Source organism: Salvia hispanica, chromosome 2 (genome assembly GCF_023119035.1).
Source record: "Salvia hispanica cultivar TCC Black 2014 chromosome 2, UniMelb_Shisp_WGS_1.0, whole genome shotgun sequence".
NCBI lineage: Eukaryota > Viridiplantae > Streptophyta > Magnoliopsida > Lamiales > Lamiaceae > Salvia > Salvia hispanica.
Window position 1 is genome coordinate 39404308 of NC_062966.1, and position 21170 is coordinate 39425477.

The 21170-nt window shown below is 33.7% G+C and overlaps 3 protein-coding genes and 1 long non-coding RNA gene across 4 annotated transcripts; 2 read left to right on the plus strand and 2 right to left on the minus strand.

Moving 5' to 3' along the window:
• Positions 1-5196: 5196 nt before the first annotated feature.
• On the minus strand, positions 5197-6419 carry LOC125208352. Its single transcript, XR_007174095.1, has 3 exons — positions 6114-6419; positions 5360-5657; positions 5197-5256 (listed from the first exon to the last, which is right to left on the minus strand). It is a non-coding gene; the product is annotated as an uncharacterized LOC125208352 (long non-coding RNA).
• A 2970-nt stretch (positions 6420-9389) lies between these two features.
• Positions 9390-10101, minus strand: LOC125207610 (mitogen-activated protein kinase kinase 5-like). The gene has a single exon (XM_048107018.1). The coding sequence runs from the start codon at positions 10060-10062 to the stop codon at positions 9418-9420; it is 645 nt and encodes a 214-aa protein (XP_047962975.1). The 5' UTR covers positions 10063-10101; the 3' UTR covers positions 9390-9417.
• Positions 10102-11868: 1767 nt separating this feature from the next.
• On the plus strand, positions 11869-12699 carry LOC125207018 (NDR1/HIN1-like protein 13). The gene has a single exon (XM_048106227.1). It carries the CDS (start codon positions 11869-11871, stop codon positions 12655-12657), a length of 789 nt encoding a protein of 262 aa, XP_047962184.1. The 3' UTR covers positions 12658-12699.
• A 4617-nt stretch (positions 12700-17316) lies between these two features.
• On the plus strand, positions 17317-17952 carry LOC125207019 (NDR1/HIN1-like protein 13). Its single transcript, XM_048106228.1, has one exon. It carries the CDS (start codon positions 17317-17319, stop codon positions 17950-17952), a length of 636 nt encoding a protein of 211 aa, XP_047962185.1.
• The last annotated feature ends 3218 nt before the right edge of the window (positions 17953-21170 follow it).

A 21170-nucleotide genomic window follows, 5' to 3' on the forward strand; every position in this document is an offset into this window, starting at 1 on the left:
TTAAAGAAAAGTGGATGGGTCTTGGAACGCAATATCAATTTTTTAAATATTTTTTCCAGTATATAATTATTTGGGAATTAGATTCTTGTGTTACTATTATAATATATTGGGTAATGGGTAGATGCACATGTCATGTCTTTATATATATAAGTATATCAAATTGGGTGTCGCACGTACAATTGGACATTTATTTGCTTCATTGACTAACCAAAGAAATTATTTCTACCAAGTCTAAGAAAATGACATTTTTTTCTTTCAAGTTTTGTATTTGGAAAAATAGTTATATTAGTAAATCGTATACTACTATTTTAAAATTATTAAAAATTACAATAAAGATAATGATTTAACGGTAATTTTACAATTAATAAAATTTGTTAGCATAAATCTAATTATAAAGTGAATACAACAGTGATTTATTTGAAGGCAAAATCATCACTCATTAAATATGATTGGAATTGTTGACCAAGAATTATAGGTAATACTAATTATATATGTCTATTTCATGGAGAAAGTCTTGATCAAAAATACCTTTTGTCACTCTCTTGTATGTCAACTGATATTTACCATACCAACAATTTTGATAATATTTCACATAATATTTTTCTAGTAGGTTGGAAAATTATTGGTCAGGTCATGTGGGTTGCAGAGACCACCTAATAAAATAATTTTAGATCCATTTGGCATTAAAAATTAACATTACAGCCCACAGTCAAAATTCAGAACCATATATGTCCAAATTATATATGAAATTCAAGTCCAAGGATAGTTGGTATAATTAACATATTGACCTTATAAAATTGAACATAGTTGTTCCTTTTTATTTGAGTTATATCATTATATTTATATGAGTAGCATTTATAACTTGTACTACAAATGTTGACGTTGTCATCAAAATCCTTTTTAAATGCCTAATAAATAAACAAATATATAATCATATATAAAGAGAGGATCGATATGGCACTCACTATTTGTGATCGTTATTGACATTTAGGTAACAATTTTTTATACTAATACTTTTGAATTTGCTATGGAGGTCATTCAATTCATATGTTACATAAAAATTAATATTCGATATATTGATATTCCATTTAACTTTGGAGATATGATTAAAAGAATAAATCAAACTTAGATTCTTATGTAGTAATTTATAATTTTTTGTGTATTGAGATAAAAACTCACATAGACATCAACCATATTTTGTCAATATGGTCATGTTATTACATGCAAAGTGTCCCAATTATCACATTATAACCATATATCCAATAGTAGTAGTACTATATTTTTTCCATCAAGAATAGTAGCTTATCAAAAGCACAAAATATAATAAACATATCACATATATACGCGTGTGTGTGTGACAAATCCAACCCACTATGGATGTTGGTTAGTCCTTAGAGAGAGAGCATTATCATCTATAAGTGGTTTTCCTTTCACTAAGAAAAGGATGAATTATTATTTATTATTCACCCTATCACTTCACCAGTCATTACCATGAAATGGTCGGCCAATATTGCACAAAATCCATTTAATTATTTTTCTCTAAGTCAAACTATGAATTATGAATATATATTCCATTTTCAACTGTGGAATCACTGCTGGGAGGATTACAACAATTGATTCCAATATATCTTCAAAAGTAAACAGGAAATACACACCATCCACAATTTTTTTGAAATAATAATATTTGTTTCAAAATAATTTAAATTATGGATTATGGATTATTATTATTATTATTATTATTATTATTATTATTATTATTATTATTATTATTATTATTATTATTATTATTATTATTATTTGATTTGATGAACAGTGTTTAATTTATATCTTGGAAATTCGGAATCTTTAACTCTTGAACACAATCACATTTTCTTAAGCATTATACTATTGAATAATCATAATACAAAATAAAATAATTTTCCAATTTTGATCTAATTTTTTCTTTAACCAACCTCATAATGTGTGTTTTGGTGAACCAATGTAGGAAATTGATAAAATAATTTAAATTATGTTTTAGAGTTATGTAAAGATGATTTCTTGTACTGAGACAACCCAATTCAAGAACATGCTCCAATTTCTTTGCATTCAATCTAAATCACTAAGATTACAACCTGTATTGCTACAACGGGCCAAAAAATTAGTCGAAGGACCTCGATTTTCGCACGAGAAAAATGATGAAACTATCAAAGTACAACATATGTGTTCTTACAAGGACTCGGAATCTTCTCAAATTTTTTAATTTTTTTTTAAAAAAAAAAAAAAAAATTTTTTTTTTTTTTTTAAAAAAAAAAAAAAATTTTTTTTTTTTTTAAAAAAAAAATTTTTTTTTAAATTTTTTTAAAATTTTTTTTTTTAAAAAAAAAAAATTTTTTTTAATTTAAAATTTAACTTTTTTAAAAAAAAAAGGGGAAAAAAATTTAAAATTTTAAAAAAAAAAAATTTTTTTTTCCAATTTTTTTTAAAAAAAAAAAATTTTTTTTTTTAAAAAAATTTTTAAAAAAAAATTTTTTTTTTAAAAAAAAGGGGGGTTTTTTTCCCCCCCCTTTTTTGGGAAATTTTAAAAAAACCAATTTTTTTTTAAAAAAAGGCCTAATTGAAAATTTTTTTTTTTAAAAAAGGGGTTTTTTTTTTTTTTTTTTTTTTTTTTTTTCCCGGGGGTTTTTTTAAAAAGGTTTTTTGGGAAAATTTTTTTTTCCCGGAAAAATTTTTTTAAAACCCCTTTTTTTTTTTAAAAATTTTTCCCCCCAAAACCCTTTTTTTTTTAAAAAAAAAAAGGGGGGTTTTTTTCCCCAAAAAATTTTTAAAAAAAACCCTTTATTAAAAATCCCTTTTTTTTTTTAAAAAACCCCCAAAAAAAGGCCCAAAAAAAAATTTTAGGGTTTTAAGGTTTTTTTAAACTTTTTTTTCCCGGAACCCTTTTTTAAAAAATTTCCCCCCCCCAAAAAAAAAAAGGGGGTTTTCCCCCTTTTTTAAATTAAAAAAAAAAAATTTTTTTTTTTAAAAAAAAAAATTTTTTTGGAAATTAAAAAAAAATTGAAAAAAAAAAACCAAAATCCAAATTTTGGGCCAAAAAAAAAAATTTCAAAAAATTTTTCCCCCCAAAAAAAATTTTAAAAAAAAAAAAAACCCCCCCCTTTTTAGGGGGGGGTTTTTTTTTTTCCCCCCCCAAAAAAGGGGTTTTTTAAAAATTTTAAAAAAAGGGGGGTTTTTTGGGGTTTTTGGGTTTGGGTTTTTTTTTTTTTTTAATTTTTGGGGGAAAAAAAATTTTTTTTTGGGTTTGGGGGGGGTTTTTTTTGGGGTTTTTTTTTTTTTTAAAACCCAAAAAAAAAAAAGTTTTTTTTTTTTTTCCCCGGGTTTTTCGAAAAAAAATTTTTTGGGTTTTAATTTTCCCCCCTTTTTTCCCTTTTTTTTTTTTGGGGGGGCCCCCAAAAAAAAAACCCCAAAAAAAAAAAAATTTTTTTTTTTTAAAAAAAAATTTTTTAAAAAAAAATTTTAAAAAAAAAAATAAAAAAAAAATTTTTTTTTTTAAAAATTTTTTAAAAAAATTTTTTTTAAAAAATTTTTTAAATTTAAAAAAAAAAAAAAAATTTTTTAAAAACCCAAAATTACAAAAAAGGGAAAGGGAAAAATTTTTTAAAAAAAAAATAAAAAAAAAAAAACCCAAAAAAAATTAAAAAAAAAAAATTTTTTTTTTTTTTTTCCCCCACAAAAAAAAAAAAAAATTTTTTAAAAAACCAAAAAAAAAAAAAACCCCCTTTTAAAAAAAAAAATTTCCCAAAAATTTTTTTTTCGGGTTTAAAAAAACCCCTGGAAAACCCAAAAAAAAAACCCCAAAAATTTAAAAAAAAGGGGGGAAAAAGGGGCCCCCCCTTTCCAAAAAATTAAAACCAAAAAAAAAAAAATTTTTAAAAAAAATTTTTTAACGGAAAACCCAAAAAGGGGAAAAAAAAAAATTTTAAAACAAAAATTTTTAAAAATTTTTAAAAAAAATTTTTTTTGGGGAAAAAAAAAAAAGGAAAAAAAAAAAAAAAAAGGGGGCCCCGGATTTTCCCAAAAAATTTTTTTTAAAACATGATGCACTAGCGTGTTCAGCATTTTTAACGATTGGAGCAAATAACACTAATAAAGGGAGGGGGATGTTCATTGAATCGGATGCTCCCTGAAAAATTCAAAGTTACCCTCAATTTTTTTATTTTTTCAAATTAGAAAGTGTTTTGGGTTGGGAAAACCCGGTATTTTGTTACAAATCCAGAAAGAAAGGGGTATCCAAAATTAACATTTAAACCCCCCATTGTTTTCCCCGGGTTAAACTCGGGGCTTCATCTTTATCAGCTTCCCCCATTTTTCCCTAACCTGCTTTAAAACCAACAAAAAAGCAACAAATGGCAAAACCTTGCAAATTTTCCCCCGAGAATATTGAATGGCCCCATCAAAAGTTACTTAAACCCTCAAAGAACTATACAAATTATTCTGCCTTGAGTTGGGAAAAAAAAGGGTCGGATAAAATCAACATAAAAATTGGGGACGAAAGGGCCATCTCCCACTTTCCCTTTGGGCCCGGTTTAGTGAATTGAGAAAAAAGCCGGGAACAATATGCACATAACCGCCATTAACAGAACCCTGGGCCCACAAGCGGTGGCCTGGAAAAAACCCAAAAAGTTGTTTTTTTCAGGGTAAAATGCCCCTTTTTTTTAAATGGAAAAAGAAACAAAATTTCCCTCCAATTTTCACCAAACCCTTTTTGGGAAAACTTTGGGCTTTTGGTTTATGAAAGAGCCCACCCAGAAGAAGGCGCAAAACCAAAAAAACATATTCGACAAGGGTGGAAACCCCGTAAAGGGTTGCTGAAAAACCCCTTTTCATTTCCCCTTTTTAAGCTAAATTGAAAATCATCTCAGGCATTGCCAAATGTAGCATTTAGAAGGCCCCCCTGAGAATTTAAAAAATAACAAAAAATTTAAATTTGGGTACTCTATGTCAAACAAAATAAAGGCTTTGAATCCTTTCCTTAAAAAAAGTAAAAAATTTGTCAATCAAAGACACCAAGCCTGGGTTTCCCCTTTTTTAATTTTTCCAAAGTTTAAAAAATTTGGGCCTTCGTTTAGAAAGGAAAATATTTTATATGAAAAAACTACATTCCTTTTTCCAAAATTGGGCTTACCCAAATAACCCCCTTTAAAACTTTTACGAACCCCTATAACCAAGGCGCTCTGCCAAAGGAACAATGCCGATTAAGCTGAAAAAGAAGACCAATCCCTACAATACATAAACAGCTATACATCAAAAACTCCAAATATACACTCATCAAGAGATTATCAGCACTGTCCCTTTTGCATAACAATAATTCCAGTCTACTTACATGCATTTTCGTAAAATAGTGTAATAGTATCGCTAACGGCCCAAATGGCAGCAATGCATTGATCTTCGCCTTGATCAAAACAATGTATATACTTCTGAGGATGCTGACTCGATTCACCTTTCGTATAACCCAAGAAGCAGAGAACTGCGGGTGTGCTAATATATGACGGGAGGGCTCAAAACTCATCGAATGAATCTTATTAGTCGACTGCGACACACTAAATGGGATCTCTTCATCCGAATCAAGGTCTATCTTTTCTTCAACTGATCCCATCTCCAGAAACACTCAGCTGCAGAAACTGGTAAAAAAAAACCACAGATTTCAAACAAACATCAATTTGATGTGAGTTAAACCATTTGCAGATAACAATGAAACAGAAATTAGGGGAAAAACAAGCATTTGAGTAGACATCAAAGTCACTAACTAAGAGATTCACAACCATTTGCAGAGAAAATCAATCATAAATTAGGGCTCAAACAAGCAATGTGATTTGAAGAATTGAACAATGCTCATTCAACCTAAATCAACATTTAAAATTGCCAAAAACTGCATCAAGTCAGGCCTAGTCAACAGAAAGAAGAACAGATCAAATAAAAACACAAAGCACCTAAAATAACAAGAGAGCTACAAACAGATAAACACCTAAAAGTAGGCACATTTACACACAGATCAATCAAGATCCTCCAAAGCAGCCCACTTGAAAAAATCCAAAGCCAAGACAAGACAAACAGGTGCTAAAGATCGAAGCTTTCACCTTTTTCCTAAGCAGATTTCTGCTTTTCCTACTGATGCAAATGGATTTGAACTCAGAAACTGCCTCAACTGAAGCAAAGTATCCCAATTTTTTAAGAAATCAAAGAAGGGCTCTATAGTCTTGCTCAGAAACTATATATGTATGACAAAAAGAATCGATTTTGAAAATCTTCAGTAGAAAATTTGGCAGATATGTGAGAGATACTCAAATTTCTTATTTCCAGAGTTGAAGGAGAGATAGGGGGAGAGGGGCCGGCAGGAAGTTTCCAAGAAAGAGCACCTTAGTGTGCAATTTTCATTATGATTTGATTTCGATCTAAATTTATGATATTTAAATAGTTTTTTCAGTTTAATATGTGTATGATTCACAATCATTGAGAATTCAATGCTTTCAAGGTTGAATCTTTAGTTTAATTTTTTCCCTCTTTTTCTTACAAGGGGATTCCTGTCATTGTCTTTTTTACTTTTTATATAATTGATGAAGATGTAGATAAGCTATGGTAAGAATTTAAAAGTGCAATTATTTTATATTGGGATTATGTGAATTAAAATTTTATTAATGAAATTAGGGAAAACACAAGATGCAAAGAAGGTGTCGAGCCTCATTAAAAATATTTATTAATGATAAAAACTCTTTATATTATACAGAAATGATAGGATTATAATACATTTTAGGCATATCATCTCTATTTATAGTGTATTCAAATGCGAATAAAATTTGATACATTAAATTGAAAATTCAATGAATCAAATTTGGTCGAGATTAATCAACTCATGTGTAATTTGAAATCGTTTTAGGTCATTGTATTAATTTAAGTTAATTTTTTCAGTTAAGGAAAAGAGAGAACATATCATTTTTTATTTTTAGAAAATAAATAGGCATATCCTTATTTTAATTCTTTTTTTTTATTAACTGTAATTAATTAACCAAAAATTATCATGACTAAATATGCTATAAAATTATACTCAAGATTATATAGTCCAAACTAAATTGTTTATTGATCTAATATTTTACATTTGGTTTTTGGTTATACATTAGGATTTAGTTAAATTTTTATCACAACTAGTCCATGAAAGATCTATACGATTTCGAACTCACAATTAATTATTGGTCCAATTTATTTTAGGGATTTATATATGGATATATGGGATATGGTTATTGGTATATTAGTGATAGATTGTAGATTTGTAGTGGGCCATAAATAGTACCTTCCAACAATGCAACCACTAGATAGAAAACCTAACTAAATGACAATAACATCAAATTACATGGTTATAATAATGTTGTAAATGTGAAGATGAGATAGGATGTCACATATGACATAACCTTTTTGTTTGTGAAGATAAGGTCGAATGTCACATAACCTTGTGTTTAAAATTTCAGCACTAATTGATGAAGAGGTTTGTGATGATTGACGTATTAGAACTAGGTGGTTTTGTATCCACCTAGATATAGGAAATGACAGATTTAGGTTGGTTCATATGTGTCGACCAATCACATTGCCGGAGATTCTATTAATTTTAGTTATTGAAGCAGTCGTTGATCTCATTGTATGGCAGCTTTGCCCTAGTTCTATGGTTTGGGTTCACTTTCGTTCTCCATTCATCAGCAACTACTGCTCACTGCCTCTACTTTTTGACGCGAGCAACGACCTTTTTCACTGTGTCTGACCTGATATATATTACGGAGTATTTTTAAGACTTGGGTTCTATAGTGCAACGGTCGTTTTGCGTTGATATAGCCTGGATCTGCCCATCGTGCAACGGTCGGACTACGTCAATATAGGTTGTGTTTCTCAGCTCTTAAAGATTTGGAGAACTCACACAAATTTAAGCACATTTCACTATTACTTATTGGAAGAGTATCAATTTTAGAAACAACAAGTTTGGGCCTATAAAATTCCATAATAATTTCACTTTCTCAGCCTCTAACACAGGACCTGAAATATAAATTGGGTGTTGTAATATATAGCAAGCCCATTTAGATTACAATTATTAAGCCCCATTTAGTAACTCATATGGGCCATCATATTTTATTGTAACTAAAAAGGAAAACAGTTACTACTACTGTTAATTTTGACACAAACAAAAATGTATTCTCAAAATTTTAAATTCGTACTTTTATTATTAAGAAGGAGAACAATGAACTTCGAAGAAAAAAAAAACAAACCAAACATAGCCTCGGATTTTGGAACAACGATTGATGCAATTACAAATTCTAATAATTGGATTTAGATCAAATTTCAAAGCCTCATATGATCTAATGGCTTTACACTAGTTTTAGTACTAGTTAAAAAATATAAGACCATTTCCACTTTTCAACTCGGTTCAATATTTGACTCAAAGTGTTGATGAAAATACATTTCCAACAAGTCAAATTCAAGAAGACAGGAAAGATTTATAAATTACTTCACTCATCTTCCTGCTGCCTTGTTTGGAAAACCAGTTTCCTAGTAATTGTTGCTCTAAGGGTGTCCACAATGGTGGCCCTCTTGAGCATGCCTAAGCCACCATTTCTTGGGCATGCCCAACAAACTTGGCCCTTGCCCTTAAAACTTGGCCACCACAATGGTGGCCCTCCGGGCCACCAATTAAAATTATTTTCTTACATTTTTTGTTATATTTTAATTTAATTAGAATAAAAATTATTGGACTATAATAATTATAAAAAATCTAAATTAATTTTAAAAAATTTGACAATTACAAGTAAATATATTTATTGAAAATTTGAATTTTAATTATTTCCGTAATTAGGGTGTGAATTGAAATCACAATCCTTAATTAAAAAGTTGACCAATTTAATAGGGATTTAGTGATTGAGATTGATTTGTTTCCCAAATTAATGCTAAATTAATGCAAAATTTTTTGAAAACTACCATTTAATTTTCGTCACATTCCTCTCTCTCTCCACTTCATCTTCTTCACTTCATCTTCTCCAAAACCCTAAAATTAACACAAAAACTGGAAAAAAAAAAATAAATAATAAAATCGGTGGCCAAGGGCCGCGGCTCTCGACCCCTGCAGTGGTGGGCCGAGCCGCGTGCCCAAGAGCCTCGGCCTGGGCGAGAGCTCGGCTCTCTCTCGTCCACTGTGGATGAAAATTTGATGGAGATCTAATGGGAGGGGCACCATAGGAGACACCCTAACACACACTTCAAGACTTATGTTTTTGGTGTTGACTCTCTTGTCTTTGAATCAGCCAACCACCCAGCACCCCTCACTCCCAAAAAAACTTTCGGGGAAATCATAATAACCTTCTACCACATTGTACGATAAAACTAATAATAAAATAAAACCTCCTCCAATCAAGCCGATGAGTAATGCTGGCGCGGCGGTGGCATCAGCTGATGCGCCGCCGCCGCCGCCTGGTGATGTGTGGCCCTGGCCCCGGCCCCGGCCCCGGCCCCGGGGGAGGCGATGAAGGGATGCTTGAGCAGCTGCGCCGCGGAGAGGCGCTTGGCCGGGTCCCTCTGCAGGCAGCAGGAGATGAAATCCCTAAATTCGCGGCTGGCGGAGGCCGGCGCCTCCGGCGGCTGCGACATACAGATCGCGCACATCAGGCTCGCCCAGTCGCCCTGCCGGCCGACGGCGAAGGGGAATTTCCCCAAATAGAATTCCAGAATGCTAACCCCCAAGCTCCAGATGTCGCCGGCGTAGCCGTCGTACCGGCCGTGGTTCAGATCGGTGTTGATCCGCTCGGGGCTCATGTAGGCGATCGTGCCGACGGAGGAATTGCAGGGATCCATCGTCTGCGCGAGGATCCGCGACACTCCGAAATCGGCGATTTTAACGAGGCGATCCGAATTGATCAGCAGATTCGAGGGTTTGATGTCGCGGTGGACGATTTTGCGGGCGTGGAGGTAGGCCAGTCCGGCGAGGACGTGGCGGGAGAGGTCGGAGAGGGGTTTTTCTAGGGGGATGTGGGCGGATTCGAGGGAGCCGTGGTCCATGAACTCGAGGAGGACTTGGATCTCGCCGCCGTGGTCGAAGAGGGTCGGAGAGGTGGTACGACCTAACACGGAATATTAAAATCTAAAAATTAATAATGGTTGCGGACCTTACGTGTAATCCGAATCCAACACTCACATGCACGACACGAAATTTTTTGTGTTTTTAAATGGTCAACCCAATAAGGACACATACCTAATAAGCTTTGACTCAAATCATTAATTTCGTGCGAATTCGTGTCGACTTATTGTATCGTGCCAACAATTGTCAGACCTCCAATTTACCATTTCTTTCTTTAAAAAGATTCCATTCATTTCGTGGTGATATTTTTAAAAATGAAAACATAATGTAAAATCTCTACGTTATTCTCCTCTATTATATTTTTATTTTACTTTATTCACTGTTCACATATCCTAAAATGCATAAAATTTGTTACCAAAAATTTTTTTAACTTGAGTCGGAAGAATGGAATATAATACTGTTGTACATTCTGTAAGATATTAGAGAACTTTTAAATCTATATTTTTCTTAGCATAAATTACATTAATACTACTCCTACCTTTTTTAGTTAGCCATGTATTTTTCCTTGTTAAGAAAACGAAGATCTTCATTCCTCCGTAATCAAATTTACCTAAAATTATGAAAATTTCTTGTTATATTGTTAAGGATAATCTCCTTAACGCGATGCCGGAAGATAGATTAGAAGTCCCGAGAGGCGAAATCTCGTCGACAACTAGGATTTGCAGAAAAATGATAAAGAAAACAATAAAGGCAATAAACGATTATTTCATTGATTGACGAAAGAGAATAACAATCGTCCTATTTATAATAATAATACTAACTTAATGAGCAAGAAATATATATCCTAATTAAACATGGAAACCCGATAAGCCCGCACCCGATTAACCCGCAACCCGTTAGGGCCAGACCCGAAAACCCGATGGGCTGGCCCGGTAACCCGGTAAAATTTTCATTTTTCATTTTTTTACTCATAATTCGACACTTCGTTGACTAATTTTATGACATAGATAACTAAAAAAAGATAACTTTCAATTTTATGGTAAATATATAAATTATGTATTGAATTTTTATTAATATAATAATTGTTATATAAATTAATCTCACTAAAAGAATATTAAAATTTTTAACATGTATTAAAATTTCACGAAATATCACAAATATTAGTATTTTATGATTGAGTTTAAGCATATATACCAAATTTATCATAATTAAATATTTTATATTTTATAAATATAACTAATTTTCATCATGATTTATTGGATTGTTCGAGCCTTAACCTTATTGGTAGCAACCCGATTAACCCGTCGGGTTAGCCCGAAACCCGAGCTTTTAGGGTTAGGGCTGAACTTTTACAACCCGAAAGAAATCACAACCCGGCAAGCCCGCACCCGATTGACCCGCAACCCGAGTAGGATTTGCAGAAAAACGATAAAGAAAACAATAAAGGCAATAAACGATTATTTCATTGATTGACGAAAGAGAATAACAATCGTCCTATTTATAATAATAATACTAACTTAATGAGCAAGAAATATATATCCTAATTATATGGAAAGATATGGCAAATCACTAATTAACTAATTAATAAAGATATGGAGATATTTGTAGGCTATGCTCGTATCATATATACAGCCAAAAGATACCATCCATAACAAAATTTTCGTTTGATATTAAAGAAATAAATAAAATTTAATTAGCGCAACAGCGTCTATATATACAAACATCTTTACTACATTAATCCCAATTTCCGATTTCTTCCATCTCTTTTTGCCGCTAAAATTTGAAGAATGGCCGCCGCCGCAGACTCTCCGCCTCCGCCACCGCCACCGCCTTCACCCGCACAAACCAAATCCGACCAGATTAACAAGCCGCCGCCGACAAAACCGGCTCCTCCAACCAGAACTTACGTCTTCCAGCTACCGAGAGAGCACATCTTCCGCCATCCGCCGCCGGAGAACGCCGCAAAATACGAGAAGCTCCGCCGCGATGAAGAGCGCCGTAACCGCCTCCGCAGATGCTGCCTCCTCCTCCTCTTCCTCCTGATCATCATCCTCGCCGCCGCCGTCGCGGTCTTAGCGATCCACTATGTCCTCCTATTCCAATCGCCGAGCTTCGAAGTGACCGAAATCGCCGTGCGCGGATTGAATCTAACCTCCGATGCGCCGATCTCGCCGGAATTTGACGTCACCGTCAGAGCCCTAAACCCTAACCGCAAAATCGGAATCCACTATCTGAAGGAGAGCTCCGTGGATGTCTACTGCGACGGAGTTGTGCTCGGCCACGGCGCTTTGCCGGAATTCTACCAGCCGAGGAAGAACGCGACGACGGTGAGGGCGACGGCGGCGGATTCCTCCGTCATTCTCGGCAGCGCCGTTAAAACGGAGTTAAGCAGTGCGCAGAGGCGCGGGAGAGTGCCGTTAGTTTTGACGGTGGAAGCGCCCGTTAAGTTTGAAGTTGGGTTCTTTAATTCGTGGTGGGTGATCACAGCCAAGGTGAAGTGCGACGTCGTTTTGGACGAGTTGAGTGATAAAGCGCAAATTGTTTCTAAGCATTGTGATACAGACCTACACTTTTAGCACAGATAGAAGCAATTCAAATTCATTTTTTGTTAGCTTAATAGGACATGAGTCTAGGTTTTAAATTTTTGTTCTTTAATTTTGCTTAATAGGACACTGAGTCTAGGTTTTACATTTTTGTTCATTTACTCCCTCTGTCCACCATTTAAAGCACCATTTTGTCACTTTACTCACAGTTAAATATAAAACTAGTACTTTAAATGAGTCTCACGTTTCACCCACTTTCTCTCTTTACTTTCTTCTCAAAGTCAACAATTTCTTAAAATTCGTGTTGAGTCAAGGACTCTTTAAATGGAGGACAGAGGGAGTATCACTTATTTCCTTATCTTCTATGCAGATGCTTCGAATAAATTTCCTAAGTTAAAGAATTAGAGATGTTTGATGAAGGATGAGAGAGATGTTATGCATTTAGGGTTTAGGGTTTGGAGAGACGTTATTGATTGCTAATTTGCTATTTTATTTTGTTTCATGAATAGATGCATGGTTTGTGAGTTGTTTTGAGTATGTAACAAGGTACATTAGGAAATAAACGCACAACTAATTATGTATATAATAAAATAGGCATATAAACTATCTAGATTTCCAATTTGATTATATGCATATATACTATCTCCGTCCTCCAAATATTGTCCCACTTTAACCCAACACGAGTTTTAAAAAACGTAATGAAAAGTGAATTGAAAAAGTTAGTAGAATGTGAGTTCTACTTTTATAATAAAATATGAGTATGAATGAGTTAGTGGAATATGGGATCCACTACCAAAACTGGTAAAAACTGAAATGGGACAAATTTTATAGGACAGACGGAAATAGAAAAATATGACAAACTTTCAGAGACAGAGCTAGCAGCTAATACATATGGCCAGTTGACTTATAAGTTGAAGATGAAGACCTCCTAACAAATTCATAATAAAAAAAGGGTTGCAATTCAATTAATTATTAGTACAAATTTCTCTATGGTCGTACATTTCACCCAAACCCTTGCATTAGCTAGGGCTCATATCATTCTTTTCAATCTTCTTAAATGCTAGAGTTGGGGAAAGAGGTCAACAAATAACTCAATTACAAGAAAATCAAGGAGATAGAGCTGACAATTTGTCTTCTAGATTTTCCTAAGTCAACCCCTTTCTAGTTTTAAAACAATGTGTAGTGGCAATTTGTGGCTAACAGAATAAGAGTTCCACCAAATTATTCCACAAATAAGATTGAATGTGTTTACTTCATGATCGACTTTCAAACTAAGGTGCAAAAATAGTTCCACTCTTAAAAATAAGTAAAATTGACAGAGGAAGAATTAATTTTGTCACCTCATAGTTTTTGTAAAAACGTTAGAAATATGACACCAAACAAAAATTCCAATAGTTTGATTGTATTGAAAATTTTGTCACTGTGACATAATTGAGGTCGGGTCATTTTTGCAACTCGGCCTAAATTAAGGTCGAACCATATTGTACAATAATACTTCATCCGTTCCACAAATAAAAGTCATATTTTGCATCGTCCCATGATAAGAGTCCTATTTCACTTTTACCATTAAATGGTACTCCAAGTAGGTCATATTCTACCAACTTATTCCACTCATATTTTATTATAAAACTAATACTTCCTTCCCTCGTCCACGAAAAATAGGACACATTGCGAATGACACGGGTTTTAATGTGCAATTGGTAAAGTAAGAGAGAAGTAGTGTTAGTGAAATGTGAGGTACATATTATTAGTAAGAGAAAAGTTGTTGAAAATTTTCTTTTTTTAAGTGTGTTCTATTTTTCATTGACAACAAAAAATGGCAAGTGTGTTTTTTTAAATGAAAACATGATGTAAAATCTCTGCCTTATTCTCTTCTAATATATTTATTTTACTTTATTCACTTAGCCCTAAAATGCATAAAATTTGTTACCAAAAAATGTTTTAATTTGAATGGAAATAGTGGAATATAATATTATAAGATATTAGAGCTCAATTCTACCTTTGAACCTTTACTTTTCTTTGCCTTAATTACATTAATTAATACCTTTTTTAGTTAGCCTTAATTACATTAGTTAACAAGGCAAATATCTTCATTCCTCCGAAATCAATTTTACCTAAAATTATGAAAATTTCTTGTTATACACAGCCAAAAGATACCATCCATAACAAAATCTTTTTTTATATTAAAGAAATAAATAAATTTAAATAGCGCCACAGCGTGTATATATACAAACACCTTCACTGCATTCCCCATTCCCAATTCCCAATTTCCGATTTCCGATTGAAGAATGTTCGCCGCCGCAGCCTCTCCGCCTCCGCCTTCAACCGCCTCAACGCGTAACTTCCGCCATCCGCCGCGGCGGAATGTGTCAAAATACGAGAAGGAACGCCGCGCCAGAGACCTCCTCCTCCTGATCGCCGCCGCCGCCGCCCTCTCCGCCGCAGTGATCTACCTCCTCATAGTTTTGTAGAAGCGTTAGAAATATGACACCAAACAAAATTTTCAATAGTTTGTTGTACTGAAAATTTTGTCACTGTGTCATAATTGTAATTCTTTTTAGTGATCGAGTCATTTTTGCAACAATATGTATATAGAAAAACAATTAAAGACGAATTGGCATAAGGGCAGCAATCCAGACAAGATCTTTTTGAATAAGATGCTTAGCACTTAAACTAATGGACAATTATTTCTCTCAGTTTTCACAGTGACAAAACTAGCACGAGATTAGAGCTTTAGCAAGTAGGCAATCATCATTACCATCAACTTCACTTAATCTTAAATTAAAAATAAATTTACGATTTTTTAGTAGTTAAATATAGAAAATTTGTGGCCAGATGATTTTCTTAGAGCATCTCCAAGGCCGGCTAGCCGATTCGCGTCGCTAGCCGGTCGGCTAGCCGAACCATTGCAGCAGGCCAGTCCGAAATCGGCGAAAAAAGCGGCGTGGGCTAGCCGATCGCGTGGCGCTGGCCGCCATTGTGGCGTGCCGATCGGCCAGCGCCCAATTTTGATTTTTTTTTTTTTTGAAAACCTATATAAACGCGATTTTAGTTTCATTTTCATTTGCACCACTTGTTTTAACGAGTTTTCTCTCTCTCTAAATTTCTGTACAAGAGCATCATCGAGAGATGAGTAGCGCGGGTGGTAGCAAAGTGGTGGTAGTGGTGGGGATGCCGAGGAGTACGAACGGAGGATGAACGAGGCTATGGAGGCCTACATGAACCGCGAGATGGAGCGCTACATGCGTAGGGTGGAACAGCGGGCGATACCTCGCCCTCCACGGGTTGTCCACCGCCGAGCGGTGATTGATCGGGATCACGTAGCTGCACATCAGCGGCTATATGACGACTACTTTTCAGAGGACCCGCGGTTTCCCGCAAACATGTTCAGGCGGCGTTTTAGAATGCGCGGGGAGTTGTTTATGCGTATCGTTGACGCTTTGGAGCGTCGATATCCGTGTTTCCGCTTCAGGCACGATGCGGTTGGCAGACCCGGCCATACCCCTATTCAAAAGTGCACGGCGGCAATCAGGCAGTTGGCCTACGGAGGCGCGGCAGACATGTGGGATGATTACCTCCACATCGGTTAGACAACTGCTTTCTGGATTGTCTGAAGTTTTATGTGATGAATTTGTTAATCGGTTAGACGACTGTTACATGAATAGATGCATAGTTTGTGAGTTGTTTTCAGTATGTAACAATGTACATTAGGAAATAAACGCACAACTAATTAATTATGTATATAATAAATAAAGGTAACAATGTACATTAGGAAATAAACGCACAACTAATTAATTATGTATATAATAAATAAAGCATATAAACTACATAGATTTCCAATTTGATTACATGCATATTTACGTAGTATATATAGACAATGTTATAATGTACTTACTTAAACTTTATTAATTATACAATCTTCAATGGCAAATTATAACTGAGTTATGAGTATTGATGATGATTATTTGATCCCAGTCACGTGATTTTGACGTCAAAAATTGACACCATAATTTCAATGTAAAAAAAATGAAATTTACCTACCAAAGTGAATTAAGACTGATCAGCGAGAAAATATACATATTTTGGACTAGGATACCCTAAAAAATTTAAAGAGCACCCGGTTCTAAAAAAATACTCTCCACGTCTCACTTTAGCAGTCGAATTAATTTTGTCACCTCATAGTTTTATAAAAACGTTAGAAATATGATAACCGAACAAAAATTCCAATAGTTTGATTGTATTGAAAATTTTGTTGTAAAATCTCTGCCTTATTCTCTTCTAATATATTTATTTTACTTTATTCACTTAGCCCTAAAATGCATAAAATTTGTTACCAAAAAATGTTTTAATTTGAATGGAAATAGTGGAATATAATATTATAAGATATTAGAGCTCAATTCTACCTTTGAACCTTTACTTTTCTTTGCCTTAATTACATTAATTAATACCTTTTTTAGTTAGCCTTAATTACATTAGTTAACAAGGCAAATATCTTCATTCCTCCGAAATCAATTTTACCTAAAATTATGAAAATTTCTTGTTATACACAGCCAAAAGATACCATCCATAACAAAATCTTTTTTTATATTAAAGAAATAAATAAATTTAATTAGCTCAACAGCTTGTATATATACAAACATCTTCACTGCATTCCCCATTCCCAATTCCCAATTTCCGATTTCCGATTGAAGAATGTTCGCCGCCGCAGCCTCTCCGCCTCCGCCTTCAACCGCCTCAACGCGTAACTTCCGCCATCCGCCGCCAAGCCGCGATCTAGACCTCCTCCTCCTCCTGATCGGCGCCGCCCTCGCCGCCCTCTCCGCCGCAGTGATCTACATCGTCCTCCAATACCGATCGCCGATCTACACGGTGACCGAATTCGCCGCACGCGGAATGAATCTGACCTCCCCCGCGCCGATCTCGCCGCAATTTGACGTCACCGTCGGAGTCCTAAACCCTAACCGCAAAATCGGAATCCACTATTTGAAGGAGAGCTTCGTGAAAGTCTACTGCGGCGGGGAGATCCTCGGCCTCGGCGTCTTGCCGCACTTCTACCAGCCGGGGGAGAGCGCGACGTCGGTGAGGGCGACGGCGGGGAGCTTCGCCGTCCTCCTCGACGGCGCCGTTAAAACGGAGTTGAGCAGTGCGCAGAGGTGCGGGAGAGTGCCGTTAGTTTTGACGGTGGAAGCGCCCGTTAAGTTTAAATGGTTCGTTAATACGCGGGAATTCACAGCCAAGGCGAAGTGCGACGTCGTTTTGGACGAGTTGAGTGATAAAGCGCAAATTGTTTCTCAGCGTTGTGATACAGACCTACACTTTCCAGCATAGATAGAAGCAATTCAAATTTAAATTTTTGTTTATTTATTAATCAATAGAAAAATATAAAATTGATAAAATTTCATTCATAAATTAGCAATTGGTATCACTTATTTATTTCCTTTTATGCGGATGCTTCGAAATAAATTTACTATGTTAAAGAATTGGAGATGTTTGATGAACGATTTAGGGTTTAGGGTTTAGAGAGATGTTATTGATTTCTATGAATAGATGCATGCATAGTTTGTGAGTTGTTTTGAGTATGTAACAAGGTACATTAGGAAATAAACGCACAACTAATTATGTATATAATAAAATAGGCATATTCTATAAAGATAGAGACCATGTTAAATTATACTTAAATTTTAGTAGTATTTACAATTTTCAACGGCAAATTACAATGAGAAAACAACTTATATACTATATAAGCAATATAAAATTTTTTAATCCTAGTTGCAATAATAATAAAGATATCATACTCATGATAGAAAATATATTTAGCTTAAAATACATCAACCTACATACTCAATCAATTGCTTGTCCTATTTATATATGTATATATATGCACGTCGACTATATCATATACCTTCTACTATTTTTGAATAAAAATATGCTAGATATGTATTAGCAGCCAGATAATAACCGAGTTATTATAATTGATGATGATTATTTGATCCCTAGAAACGTGATTTTGAGTTTTTGACGTGAAAAATTGACACCATAATTTCAATGTGAAAAAATGAAAATGACTTACCAAAGTCAATTGTGAGTAGACCCTTAACCTTGACATTGAAACAATGGTATTAAATTTTAAAGAATCGTCTGTCGCATAGTTCGTCCCTGTGGCACTATTTTTTGGTAGTGAATGGCATGTCCAATAAGCAATTCCTCTCTTCAATATTTTATTATAAAACTAATACTTTAAAAGTAGGGCTGTCCTTCTTTTTACATTCAAACTTTATAAATTCAATTTTTTAAAGAAATTCGTGTCGAATTCGAAAGTATAGCAAATTTTTAGGGGACGGGGGTAGTAATAAATTTTAAAGATCACTCATCTCTTTCAAAAAAGTATACCCTAGCTGAACTTTTCAAGTTTTGTTATCTAACTTTTCATTAAAGAAATGATTAAAACCAAAAGTCCAAAACATAAGGGAAAATACATAAGTCCAATTTAATTATAAGTTGAAGATGAAGACCTCCAAACAAAGTAATACTTACAAATTTAAAAGGGTTGCAATTTCAATTAATTATTTACAAATTTCTCTATAGCCGTACATTTCACCCAAGTTAATCCAACAACATTAAACTAATCGATATAGATGTTACCTAAGACCTATAAAAAGCAAGGTTTTCATCACTAATGACAACAAAATCCAGACAAGATCTTCTTGAATAAGATGCTTAGCACTTAAACTAATAGACAATATTTCTTTAAGTTTTCACACAGTGACAAAACTAGCACGAGATTAGAGCTTTAGCAAGTAGGCAATCATCATTACCATCAACTTCACTTAATCTTAAATTAAAAATAAATTTACGATTTTTTAGTAGTTAAATATTGAAAATTTGTGGCCAGTAGTATGATTTTCTTAGAGCAAGTCCAAGGGGTGGGAATACGGATATCGGGTATTGGATTTACCCATACCCGACCCGATATCCGCCGGATTTGGATACCCAATATCCAATTTTATGGGATTGGGTATTGAAATATAAGATAAATCGGGTATTGGATAACTCGAATGGGTATCGGGTATTACCCGAATATCCAATTTATTATTTAAAGCATTTTTTATGAAGTTAAATATTGAAAATTTGTGGCCAGTATGATTTTCTTATGGAGCAAGCCACCCACAATAAAAATTTTAAGTATTTTTATATGCATAGAAGACTAATATGGGCTGAGGCCCATAATGGTGAATTTGGGCCTTTTTCTTTTCTAGATGGGCTTTCTTTTCCCAACAATGAACAATACAAGAATCATTTTTAATGGATTTTGTGTTATTTCCAAATTCCTAGTTTGTGCTTCAATGAATATCTTTGCATTCTTATATTAGAACAAGACAAACACCTACATAAGATTTTGGCCTGAACATAACAAATGGTATAAAAATTACACTGGTTATGAATAAATGTATACTTCCTCCGTTCCAGATTTATAGTAATTTATTTATGATGATAAATATCTTTGCTCCGTTGCCTCCATTGATGAGTTATACACTGATTGATATTTTAACGAATCATATTTTGACAACAGAATTTGTACTAAATTTTCGAGAAAGTGGACCCCCAGCAATTATTTTGGGTGAAATATGGTTGATAAATCATTTAATATTGGAAAGTTGTGGAAGAATATTTACAGATTTTATTCTGGTGGCGTGCGTGTATGTATATTGATTATCATAATTACTCTTTTGGTATGATCTATTATTTGTAGACTCATATTTAATTAATAGTACTATATATTTAGGAAGAAAAATGAGTGGACAAAAATAAGGGAATGTGGAATTGGATTTTATTTTTATATGGAGTATTATGTTTATGGATTAATGGAGTGTGAGTATTTATTTACTAAAATTTTTTAAAAAAATGACTTTAATATGGATATCCAAAAATAATTATCAACTATATAAAAATAAAATGAAAATTCATCTTTTATAATTGGAGTATCAAATTTATATTTTCCTTCTGACCAACCCCCAACCTCAATTTTAATGCTATGCATTTTTGTCATCGCATGCAAATTAATTATTTTGCCGTTAAATAAACAATCATCTTTATTTTTTTATATGTAACAAAATTTATTTAAATTAATATGATGTGTGGGAAAAATGCCAATGCACAATAGAGAATTATGTTTACCTGATTTTCTAAATACTGATCTTTCTAACTTGATGCATCCTTTGAAAGCAATTTCACTATAGAAACATTAATTTGTATCGTAGGAAAAAAATTACTTCATATACTTGTAGAAAAATCTAAAACCTACGATTCATACTATTACAAACATAATTTCTTGAAGCAACCAATCCAAAATGTCGATTATCTACCAACCACATGCCAAGAGCCCAAGATTATTCTCAAAATTCCTACTCGTACTTGCTTAATCATGTTTATTAATGAGCAATTAAAATTGTGGCTAAGGGCCAAAATTGTCACAATCACCCACCAAACCATTGGCTAAGGGTCAAAATTGTCACCTCCAATTTATTAGGAGAAAGGGATCCATCATC

What these genes read in the sequence shown, in the direction of transcription:
- LOC125207018 (XM_048106227.1), top strand. Translation starts at nt 11,869, where the DNA reads ATGGCCGCCGCCGCAGACTCTCCGCCTCCGCCACCGCCACCGCCTTCA.
- LOC125207019 (XM_048106228.1), top strand. Translation starts at nt 17,317, where the DNA reads ATGTTCGCCGCCGCAGCCTCTCCGCCTCCGCCTTCAACCGCCTCAACG.
- LOC125207610 (XM_048107018.1), bottom strand. Translation starts at nt 10,062, where the DNA reads ATGGACCACGGCTCCCTCGAATCCGCCCACATCCCCCTAGAAAAACCC.